The sequence below is a fragment of the Lepidochelys olivacea genome, assembly GCF_965140295.1.
Source record: "Lepidochelys olivacea isolate rLepOli2 genome assembly, chromosome: 8".
NCBI classification, from domain to species: Eukaryota; Metazoa; Chordata; order Testudines; family Cheloniidae; genus Lepidochelys; species Lepidochelys olivacea.
Window position 1 is genome coordinate 66397090 of NC_140418.1, and position 12279 is coordinate 66409368.

Consider the following 12279-nt stretch of genomic DNA (forward strand, 5'->3'; position numbering starts at 1 on the left):
GAAATGGTCTTTTTCTGAATTCAGGTACCAAGATAGCTCATCATAACAAGACTTTTACTGACCTGAGTTCTGCAGAGAACGACTTTTCCCAATCCCCGTTAGATTTTCAGTAGATTCCAGGCACACAAATGAGAACAATCAGAGGTAATTTATTCCTCAGTTTGTGGGTTTAAAAAAAAAACTGGTATAAAAAATTTTTTTAAAAGGACATATATAACTATGAAAATTGTATTACTGTTAATTTAAACTGCTATAAACTTGTAGTGTTTTAATCAATGAAGCAGAGTACCTTAAACACTACATCTTATTGATAACAATGCTATCCACTTTCTTTTAACTATCTAAAGTACTCAGTGACTCATTTAAACTTGACATACAGTTAATCTCTAGCAGTAGTAGTAACTGTAGACTGTACCTTTTGCAGAACACTGATCACAAGAGTGTACAACTGTCAGTTTACTAGCACTATTTTAAAAAAGTAAAACTAATACACTTTGAACGGAATATCCAAATGTTGTTAGTGCTACAAAACCCATTTTCCTTTAAAGGTATATTATTGTTTTCCCTGCAAACAAAGGAAAGTGATAGACTCTTTGTTGAAAATTACAGTACAATCTGATCCCCTAATCTTTGTTCTATAGTTGAAATTCCAACCAGGCTTCTCTTTCTAAAAGTCTTTGATAGGATTTGGTCTCTTTGTACTCGAGGGTAAAGGGACTCTCTGTTCATCCATTCTCTTGGCCTGTGATCTCAAAATAAGGCTGAAGAAATCTTCATCAGGTACAGTTGGTCCTTTTGTGGCAGTTGATGGTGGAGCACATCTTTGATCATCTAATCTGGAACCCTAAAGATTTAAGAAGGGTTAAAAATTTAACCAGTGCCTGTCAGAAGTGCAAAAGCTCATACAATAATACGATTACTATTTCATTGCTAATATTCTGTATTTTCTCACTGCAGAAAGTTTATTTTTATGCACAGGAACAGATTCATTAAAAGCCATCAGGATTTCTTATTAGTAAAACCACAGGGTTTTAATAAAATTATAGTAATACTGCCTCTAGAATACTGGCACGATTAATACTAAGGGTATAATGCCTCATCCGCTTACCAGGTGTGCAGGCAACTCAAACCCTTCCCTCCCCTCTAGCAGTTGAATGGGAAATACTATAACATACCCATTGAAGATGTCTCATCAAAAACATCCTGTATTAGAGTTGTGTGTGAAGTTAAGAATGTGATTTAGTTTAGTTTCTTGTAAGCCCGTTGAGGTGTGAGTGGTAAGTATGAAAAGAATAACCTTTTTCGTAGGGGAATATGTTGGTGACAAGGAAAGGTGAGCAATAACCTTACAATATTTTGGTTTTGTATTCCTATTTTCTATCTATATGGACACTAGACTCTCCCTCAACCTTATTAGTGCCATTACATGAGGGCATGTAAGAAAGAGTTAATTTCCATTCCCAATTTGATTTCTGTATCTGACATCACTCCTGTAGTTAATAAAATAGGATACAATTGCAAAAGGCTTCAGGTATGTGTTTAACTCTGCAACTCAGGAATAAAATGGAAAATCAAACAGGAGAGGAATGGAAGAAGAGACATTTATTTTAAAAACATTAAATTAAATACCATGAACAAACCTGTAGCAGGATCCCTAAATAGGATTAGTTTATGCACACTTGCATAAACATAAAAGATGAAGAACCAGTTAATTCTGGCTCTGATCCAACTCCACTGCTAGCAATGGAAAGGTGGGTGGAACCCTCTAGTTTAAGCTTTTTTCGGTTACAGATTCTCTTGTTTTGCTATATTCACTTAAAAGCACAGTAAAACATTGAGCAAACTGAAGAGGTAAAGCTTATCTGGCTTCACAGTAGTTTCTGTAAGTATATCTGTATGGTCTGCTGCCATGCCCTTTAGTAATTCCTTACAGCAATCTTCTCATCACAACAGATTTCACATTCTACCTAGGGAGGGTGTAGAAGCTCCTTCACTGTAGGTTTTCAAAAGGAGGCTGGATAGCCATCTGTCTTGGATGGTTTAGACCCAACAAATCCTGCATCTAGATGACCCTTGCCATCCCTTCCAACCTTTTATGATTCTGAGGACACTGTTTTACATCCCTCCCTCTCTGGCAGTAACACACTTAAAATGTGTCCTAGTAGTGCTGGACTAAATAGTAGTAATTTTCCTAGCACCAAATTCTGCTGTGGACTTCAGCCTGTGCAATCCCTATTATCTCCAATAGGGAGTGTAAATATTTTCCTCACACTGGATAAACCCAACTCATTTTTCTGGACTAAGTGTAAGACCCCACAAAGGCCTGATAAGAAAAACACCTGCACCACCTTAAATGTATCTGCCTTTCCAACATGAAAGTACACATTATACAGAATGGAAAGCAGGCAATTCTACAAAACACACACACATCATCAGTAAGAGTCACCACGCTAGCAGCTACCTATTATACGTCTTCCTTCCTTTGGATACAGGCACATTTTTACCAACTTATTTTAAAGCATCTAACCTATTGCAATGGTTTAAACTACAGCAATGTGCTGTACTGTTACAGTACATTAACAGTAAACTACACTGTTAATGCTGTACTGACTGCACAGGAGTGTGCAGTTATTTTTAAAACTGAATAGAAGTCTACACAATATTCTCTAACTTTATTTCCACAATTTGCCATCAGTCTGATGCAAAGTGTGGCACTTCTGTGGCTACGGCAACAGATTTAGGGTAGAATTCAGGATCTTCAGTGTTAAGAAAAGGAACTAATGATTACATTTCATTTAATCCTCTTTCTGTTCTGGACCCAGCCTGACGTTTCAGATCACTCATGTTAACTAAGTAGTAGAAATACTTCATAGCTTCTCTGTATTAAAGTTTTGTCCTTATGAAGGATCTGCCACTGCGCCCTAGCCACCTTCAACACCCCTTCATAGACTGGGAGGGCCTCTGGGGAGGGGGCTGCTGCAGCTAAAATGTTGAACAGGCTGTCCATGGGCTCCTTTGGCTCCTCCACCTCCAGCTCGTGGGAACCTGTTTAAAGGAGCTCTTGATGAACCCTGAAGTCAGATGGTGGCAGTGGGTTGGCAGGACCTGTGACCTCCACATCTAGGGATGATGAAGAAGGGGCTATTACCATAGGAGGGACTAGTTCCTCCTCCACTACTGGGGTTGCCTCCACTGGGACTGGGGTTGCAGCCTGCGTCCAGCACCAGCTGGGGTGGCACAGTGGTTTGCCTCTTGGATACAACCAAAGGTGACAGCTGGGAGTAGGATTCTGGCATCTGAGGGAACCGATTGCCATTACACCAACCACTGCCCCAGTCGCCAAGCATCTGCAGAAGGTCTGGCGCCAAAGTCTGATGCGTAAGGCTGATGCTGGTGTCTCCTCAGGATGGATTCATCCCTGGCCTCCGAAGAGAACTCCTTCTGCGGAGACTATGGTGGAGCCATTACCACTTCCACCTGTCAGCTATGATGGGGGAGCTGGAGACTGGTGCTGTGGAGCCAGTGACATGGGACCGTGGATGTGTGTCACAAAGTAGGGATCGGTGCTGTGAAGCAGATCAGTGGCATGTCAGAGACCACTGAGGTGGGCCCATGGAGGGTCTCTCTCTGGTGGGCGCCACCTTCGACAACTCTGAGGAAGCCGGTTGAGAGGATCTCAAAGCATGGGCAGCACCAGGAGGGACATTAGGTCCATTGCTGCCTGCAATGCTTCCAGTGTTGATGGGACTCATAGGTGTAGGGTGCTCCCAGGAGTCAGCGTTGAGTCCCGGACTGGGCTTGTTGCCCTGGGTGGAGTTGCCACTACAGAGCGCAGCTCTGGGGAGGACAAATGGCCCGGCACAGGTATCACCTCATCAGTCACTCTCCACCTATCCTCTTTGGCACTGCGGAGCGCCCTCTTTTGGTGCGCAGTTTCTTGTGCCTCTTCCTTGGCATCGAAGACTGTGAATGGTGCCAGGGGAGTGCTCCGTACCACAGCTGATTGCTCAGTGCAAAATCAGAGCGGCACAACTCCAAGGTCAGTCTAAGTGCTGCTTCCAGTAACAGGGCCTTCAAACGAATGTCCCTGTCCTTTTGTGTGCATGTCCTGAAGCCCTGCAGATTTTGCACCTGTCCTTAATGTGGGCTTCCCCTAGGCACTTTAAGCAGCTTGAATAGGGGTTGTTCACTGGCATGGACTTAACATAGGCAGCAGACGGTCTGAAACCTGGGGACCAGGCATGCCCCATCCTTATGACAATGTCCCGATATGGGACTGCTATCTACTTTAACTAACTACAGCTAACAACGAAACTTTTAACTATATACAGAACAACAAAGTCCAAAACCCACTGGAAAGCCTGCAAGGCAAGAAATATTCCAGCAACCATCCCGGGCAATAAGAAGGAACAGAGAGCAGGGGACTAGCAGTGCCCCTGATACTGGCGCATAATCACGGGCTCCAGGAGGTGATGGGCCAGCCCCTATCGCTACCATTAAGGAAAAAACATCCAGCAACTGGGCATGTTGCGCATGCACACCTACCATGGAACTGACATGAGCAAGCAGTCGAAGAATGTCAACGTACGCATCATTTCAATATATTCTAGAAGGTTTCATTCACAGATTGAAATTAGAGCCTAATATTTCTAGTATCAAGAGTCTTACTGATGTTGAGTGTAAATATTGCAGTGACATAAGTTAAAAACATGAAAAAAACTCACTGAATTCTCTCTCCAACTCTGCACATATTACAGCACCCAGCACTTTGAGTGCTTTTCATATATCAATTTCGAAGTGCTCTACAGATATAGGCATTATCCCCATTTTTGAGATGAGGTAAATGAGGCCTTGTGGGGGCAAATTACATGAACACCCAGTTCTTTTGACCCTCCCATATAACTGAGCAGAATTTTTTCCACATACCGTTCTTGTTGACTTACTTGACATTTTATTAATATATCAAAGAAGTCATCATCTGATTCTCTGTTGTTGCTAGCCATTAGGTGGCCAAGGACTGACTGACTGTTGTGCTGATTGAGACGAAGCCCAGGTAAATTGCTAAAGTTGGCTCGTTGATCATCTAGGCGGCGGCTCTGTGAGCTTGCAAGTAGATCTAAAAATTCATCAGTGTGTGGTGAGACCATGGAAGTAGAGAAGGCTAAAGGTGGAAGGAGAAAGCAAACAAGTTAGTCTGGAAATCTCTTGGAACAGTAAATCTTGTGTGTTAGAACAGTTTAAAAGACTGACATCAACCCAAACCAGAGGCACATTATTTGGGTAGATCTTTTCAAACAATAAAAAAAAACACGTACATTTTCTCATTGTTTTAGATGGGGTGGAGGAGGATGCTGCAGCTGTCATTCTGCTCTTCTCCTGGAAACAGCATCGCTGATCATCCATCCTGTTGCTTTGAAACCGGCTCAGCAAGTCAAAGAACCCTTCATCTCCAGTCATATCAGGACTGTTTTTCTGAAAAGATAGGCAAGAGAGTCAGGGAAACTTTGGGTTATGATTGTCTCCTACTGAACTAATGCAGAAGCTGTGGCAGTTGAATCTGTTCATGTTTGATACTTGGATATTGTTTAAACACGTTACAATGGAAGGAGATCAAGTCAACAAAACAAGTCTGCTTGTGGAAGATTTTTTAAAACAATTGAAATGTGAGCATTACATGGCAGAGTTAGTAGTCACCAGGAAACTAAAACTGCCAGGTATAAGTCAGAGACGTGTTTCCAGTGGCTGCTCTAGTTCTCATTATCACAAATAGATTCTCTCCTCTGAGCTTGATCAAGTTAATTTTTTTTACTTCACTTCTTTCAAATTTAATACGAAATTGAACATATATTAATCTAGACAAAGCTAGTTCTGTACAGTAACTCCTCACTTAACATCGTCCCGGTTAGCGTCATTTCGTTGCTGATCTATTAGAGAACATGCTCATTTAAAGTTGCGCAATGCTCCCTTATAACATTGTTTGGCAGCAGCCTACTTTGTCCACTGCTTGCAGAAAGAGCAGCCCGTTGGAGCTAGCTGGTGGGAGCTTGGAACCAGGGTGGACTGGCAGCCCCACATCAGCTCCCCTAAGTTCCCTCTGCAGCAGCTGCCCAGCAGGCTGTCAATTGCCAGGCAGTTCAGCTGTCCCTCCCCCCACTGCCATGTGTTGCTCCTGCCCTCTGCCTTGGAGCTGCTCCCAGGAGCCTCCTGCTTTCTGTGCAGCATGGGGGAGACAGGGGGGAAGAGGGGTGCTATGTCAGGGTGTTTGTCTCCCTCCTCCCCATACCTCATCTCCACAGAGCGGGGGCGGAGGAATACACAGAGGGAGCTTGCTGGCAGCAGCTGCTGTCTCAACTTGCTGATCTACTTAAAAAGGTAGTGTACTTACAGTGGGCTCAGCGTACTTAAAGGGGCAATGTGCGTCTCTCTCTCTCTCTCACCCCCCCCATCTCTCTCTCACACACAGAGACCCACCGTGTCTCTGGCATGCTGCGTATCCTCTCTCCATTCATGCTGCCTTGTAGAGTGTGAGGCTACATTAACAACAATGTGTTAACCCTTGAGGGCTCAGCCAAGTGCTGGTTCACCATTTAGCAGTAAGGCATTCCCTGGGAAATATCCCATCCTTTTACCACCACCTCAACTAAGCTTCACAATCATCATCGCTGTGTACAGTATTAAAATGTTTGTTTAAAACTTATACTGTGTGTGTGTGTGTGTGTGTGTGTGTGTGTGTGTGTGTGTGTGTGTGATTAAAAAAAAAAAAGTTGTCTGGTGAAAAAATTTCCCTGGAACCTAATCCCCCCTATTTACATTAATTCTTATGGGGAAACTGGATTTGCTTAACATCGTTTCGCTTAAAGTAGCATTTTCCAGGAACATAACTACAACGTTAAGCGAGGAATTACTGTACTTTAATCACTTTTTTCTGATCAAGTAAACAATAAGAACTGAAATTAACACACTCCAGAAATGAGCACTCATTTGTGCTATAGAAATTTTCACCAAACAAACAATTTAACCTGTTTAGGCTTTAGTTCTCCAAACATACCCTCTGAGAGCTTGGAAGTCGATGATCAATAGAATTACTAGCATCCTGCAGAACTTTGGAGGATGTGCCATTTTTGTACTTTTTGCCTTTTAATCGATTTACAAAGTGCAGCTTTGCTGAAGGTTTGGCAACCAGGGGTTTCTGCTTCGCAAGAATGTCACTGTTCCAGTTCTGAATCTAAGAAAACAAGAGTCAGATGAAACAACCCTTCTTTACATATGCTGCTGCCTATCATCTAATTAGCTTCACTCCCCATCAGTGAAGAATCTCTAGGTTATATTTCCTTTTCAGTAGATGGATGAACAAAATTTAACTGCTAGGTCACATCACCTGACTTGTGACTATGAAGTCCTCTATTATCTCTAACATACAGTAGTGATACTGCACAATAGAAATGAGCTCAAAGTCAGTGAATCAAAGAAAGAACATTCCATTCAGAGAGTGCTGCAAAATACAGATGATGCCTGCAAAAGTAAGAGAGAGAGAGAGAGAGACTCAACATATACCCAACCAGTTTTACACTGAGTCCTCCCCTGGGAACACAGAAAGCCCCCAGCAGTAGGGCTTGGAAAAGAATTAAAATCTTTCAATATTGTCAGTGAAATTTAGAACTGTAACGTAAGTTGTAAATTAAAATGCTAGAGCATTTTTTTAAGTAAACTTGTCTTTTCCTCAAAGTCAAACCCCTTAACATAAGAAACATAAGAATGGCCATACTGGGTCAGACCAATGGTCCATCTAGCCCAGTATCCTGCCTTCAGACAGGTGCTTCAGAGGGAATGAATAGAAAGGATGGATCACTTAATGATTACCTTATGTTGCCCATTCCCTGCTTCTGGCAAACAGAGGCTAGGGGACACTTCAGCACATGGTTTTGCATCCCTGCCCATCCTGGCTAATAGCCATTAATGAACCTATCCTCCATTAACTTATTTCATTCTTTTTTTAACCCTATTATAGTCTTGGCCTTCACAACATCCTCTTGCAGAGTTCCACAGGTTGACTGTACATTTTGTGAAGAAATATTTCCTTTTGTTTGTTTTAAACCTGCTGCCCGTTAATTTAATTTGGTGACTCCAAGTTCTTGTATTTTGTAAAGCAATTCAGATTTCCCCTTAAACTAGTCTCTTGTTTTTTAAAAAAACCTACATATAAACTCTCCTCTCCCCTAGTATTTCGAAACTGAGGTTACAGATTGGTATTCCCACGTCTGGCATCTAAATTGGTTTCACACTTCTACGTAGAGCCCTGCGCGGACACAAAATTTGTATCCGCATCTGATCCACTATCCACAAAAATAATCTGCAGATATCCGCAGGCCTTTAGAAATTAAATTTTGTATCTGCATCCAGTCACGATCCGCAAAAATGGTCCGCGCATGTGGATATTTGTGGATATAAAGCGGATATCCACTGATTTGCAGGGCTCTACTTCTAGAATCTGTGTGAACTGCAAGCGAGGACCTTATTGGATGTGCTGTCAGGGAGTCTTCTGTACTATTGAGCCACGAGCACCTAGAGAACCTGCTCCTCAAGCCAGAACTGGCCGCTCTTCTTCGTTCCCCGCAGAAGGATGGACTCCTGAAAGGGAGACCAGTACCTTCTCTCTTCCTCCTCAATGTGCACATAAACCAGTCCCACTAACACCAAGTTTGACATTGACGTGTTTTTCAGATTAGAGTATTGGCAGTGTTATAAATCACCCAAAACTTATGTTCATAAAAACCCTAATAAATCATAATTATATCCAGCAATGCCAGGACCTTGAACAAGGTCCTTTTACACAGCGTAGCAATTCTACATGGTAGATGATTATGAAATGAACGCTTGATAATCTGTATCAAACCTTATGGGCTGAATTCATCACATGCAACTCCACTGGCTTCACTGGGATGAATTTAGATGTCTGGTTCAACCTTTGACATTGGGAATCCCCAGCCTGAAATCCTGTCTCCCCAGAAGAACACAGTTGCCGATCAGCAAGAGGACACACTATACTTAATATATATGAATCACAATTTGACACCTGGTTGACAAAACATACCATTTGATTACATTTGCATTAGAAACTAACAGGAAGGATTTCCTACATAGCAATAGGCAGGAAAGCTGTTACTTTGCGTGCTTGAAGTGTGCAGGAAGATTTGGCAGACTTTGCTGGCATTTTCCACACTTCGTCATTAAAAATTCCCAGCCTAGCCCAATGGTCTGGCAAAACAACAATGACAACTCAACATATACCCAGCCAGTTTTACACTGAGTCCTCCTCTGGGAACACAGAAAGCCCCCAGAAGTAGGGCTTGGAAAAGGAATTGTGGATAAGGGAGCAGCTCCAAGTGGTCCCACACAAAAGCAACAACAAAAAAGGAATTAAGTGCTCATTGATTTCATCCTCACATAACAGAATAAAATACAAAACACATTTGTGTCTCTAACAAATTCCCCTCAAAATGCTTTTCTAAAACAAAAATTCAGTGATAATTACAAATCAATGGCAGCTTCCAAAAGACACTTGATATTTGTGACATAGGAGCCTTTTAGAGCTTTTTCATAGGGAAGCTATGCAGTTGAATTTTAAAATCAAACTTCTTCCTTGTTGCATAGATGCCAGACAACAGCAGCAGCATGGCTGTGAAAGCAAAGGTGGCTGCCAAAACAGAAGGATATCAGGGACCTAAGTCTGGTTAATGCTGTAAGGCAGACTCCTACTCAGAGATTAGTGTGCCAATATTTTTTGCCCTCTTGACATAATTATGTACAGCTGCATTAAAAGCTTATAAAGACTAAACAAATATTCTGGTTCTGACAAAGCCATTCATTGGCTGGCACTAACCCCTTCTTATTTGTACAGTCTCTTCATGTTGGATATTCTAGCCATATCTTAAGGTCTTTCAGATCCTCTGGTTTAGGCCTTATCTAAACTCCAAAGAGCAGGCTCCTTAGCTGGGCTTTCCCCCCATTATGCCTTTGGAACCTCATCCCTCAACTCCTTCTCTTGAGTTTGTAAGAGTAGTATTTTGAAAGGAGTCCTTTGTTACAGCTATGCTATGATATTTAGTTTTGGTTTATTATAAAGGCACCTTGGAAAACTCTCATTACACAGGACCCCAGGCTATACTGTCACATACAGAATCTATATTTTTAAAAGGTATCACCTAAGCAACGGTTTAAGTGATCAGCGCACTTGTACAGGATAAAAAACTTCAGCTGGAACTAGCTGAATGTTCAGCAGTACATTGTGGGAGATGCAGGTTGGAGGCCAAACTTAGGATCTTGCATATCAGTCCCAGCAGGGGCTCAGAGTGCAAGAAGTGACAAACTTCAGCACCATCAGCCGCCCAACATGTCCATCCTGGAAGAGATTTAACCCTCTTATCTGCAAAACTAGAGAACAGGTTTGTACTATTGGAGGAGATGGGAATGAATAGTATCCCACGATGGAGACTGAAGTAGAAGTTCCAACCTCCCATTAAAATCCTTTGGGAAACATGGATTTATACAAAATTGTCAACTTGGTTTGTGAGGCAAACAGGTTCATTTTAGATAACTCTTGCCTTGAGGTTAAGGTACATCACTCCTCGTCAGGAGACCTCTGTTCTATTCCCAGCTCTGATAGACTTCCTGTGTGACCTTGCAGTGAACCTTCCAGTGCCTCAGCTTTTACATTTCTAAAATATATCTACTTAACATGGATATGAAAGGCTTGATTGTTTGCAAAGTGTTCCGAGAGCCTCAAACAAAACACACTATAAAAACGTGATACATAAATAAAAATATGGAATTGTTTCATAGCCAAGGAATGATTGCTCTACTAATCTCTGGACAGCTTCCCTTTCATTTTATTCTGAATCACTTCTTGACTACGCAGGTAAACTGAAGCTCTTAGGGCAAATACCTACTCCCTACATGCTTCTGATGTGTACTGCAGAAAATAAATTGTACAACCCTGAGAAAACATCCTCCAGTAAACCATTACACAGGACTGACTTTGCTACCATTGTGCTTTTGACCATGAATACTCTTTGCCACAACTAGTTATTGAACGTCTCTGACTTCTCTAGATTTGTACCTGACACTTCCTTTCATTGATCAAGATTTTACTAGCCACTTTTAAAGGGGTTTGTATACAATTTCTGATGATCTTGCCCTAAAACCCATGCTCCTATCATTTAAATGAAGAATTTATTTGGAATGATCCACGTTAGGCATTTCACAGCACTGGTGCACTGAAAGCTATGAAACATTACTGCAATTCTATTACTCCGAACAGAAAGAAAAGAAAGGAAGTGCCAACCTTTTCAGGTGTTAATTTCATAAGTTCCATGTTTTCCATACTGTGACGGCGTCCTACTCTGGATCTTGCACCTTTGGGAAGAGATGAAATAAGACTAAATAAGTTGGTTGCCTATGAAGGGGAAGGATACATTTTCTACATTTCAAAGCTATGTTGTGGTATATACCATCTAAGGTTTAAGACACGGTAATTCTAAGTTCCAAAATGATGTAATAAAAAATATTAGCATGAAGTAAACATCTGTAGATTACCCAGGCTGAAAACACTTGGCTTTGCACTTCAGAGTTGAAGGCTACTTACCTTAAAACACAAATATAGACTGTCTCCTTGTAATAAAGATTCTTTGATCCAGGAATGCTATGCTCTGGCATCAAAATACCACACACTTTCTAAACAGAATTGACACTACACTACACTACAAAGTCACAGAAAATCAGCTGAGTTTTGAAGAGGCTACACAACCGTGGATGGGAGCAGGAAGAGAAAGGTTTGATTAAGGAGCTTAGACAGAGGAAAAGGGACATCAGAAGAGCCCACAATTTTTGTCGTCAGCTCCCCAGTGCCAGTAAGACTGCTATGGAGAAAGGAGGCAAGGCAAAACCTGTAAGCTGGTGCATAAAATCAGTCGTATCTCAAATTAAAAAAAAAAAAAAAAAAAAGCTGTTATATATTTGCTCTCATTTAAAAAAATTAGCCACAAAGACAAATTAAAACAATGGACTATAAAGCAAAAATCAAACTGTTTGCATCCTTTCCAGCTCTATTAAGATGCATATAAATGTTGCTTTTAATTTTTTTAAAAAAGGGATTATATTAAGCGTTTTTTCCCTCTAATTTGGAAAAAAGTCAGGTCTTCAAATGTCTCTCTTTATTAGAGGGCTGACATTTTTGGAGGATCTGCATAGCAACATCATCCTCTCTTCTCCCCATAAATGAAG

General features: G+C 41.5%; 1 protein-coding gene across 5 annotated transcripts in view; it reads right to left on the reverse strand.

The window, feature by feature from the left end:
• Positions 1-209: 209 nt before the first annotated feature.
• The window catches only part of GPSM2 (G protein signaling modulator 2), a 56156-nt gene continuing 44086 nt past the window's right edge, over positions 210-12279 (reverse strand). For 4 of the 5 annotated variants that reach the window (XM_084638035.1, XM_084638033.1, XM_084638036.1 and 1 more), the window contains 6 exons: positions 11342-11412; positions 8894-9073; positions 7049-7225; positions 5316-5472; positions 4944-5161; positions 210-844 (listed from right to left, as the gene is read on the reverse strand). In XM_084638035.1, coding sequence (XP_084494161.1) covers positions 668-844; positions 4944-5161; positions 5316-5472; positions 7049-7225; positions 8894-9073; positions 11342-11412 — 980 coding nt within the window. In that variant the 3' untranslated portion in view covers positions 210-667. The remainder of the gene's footprint in view (positions 845-4943; positions 5162-5315; positions 5473-7048; positions 7226-8893; positions 9074-11341; positions 11413-12279) is intronic. The other variant, XM_084638037.1, reaches the window with a different exon arrangement.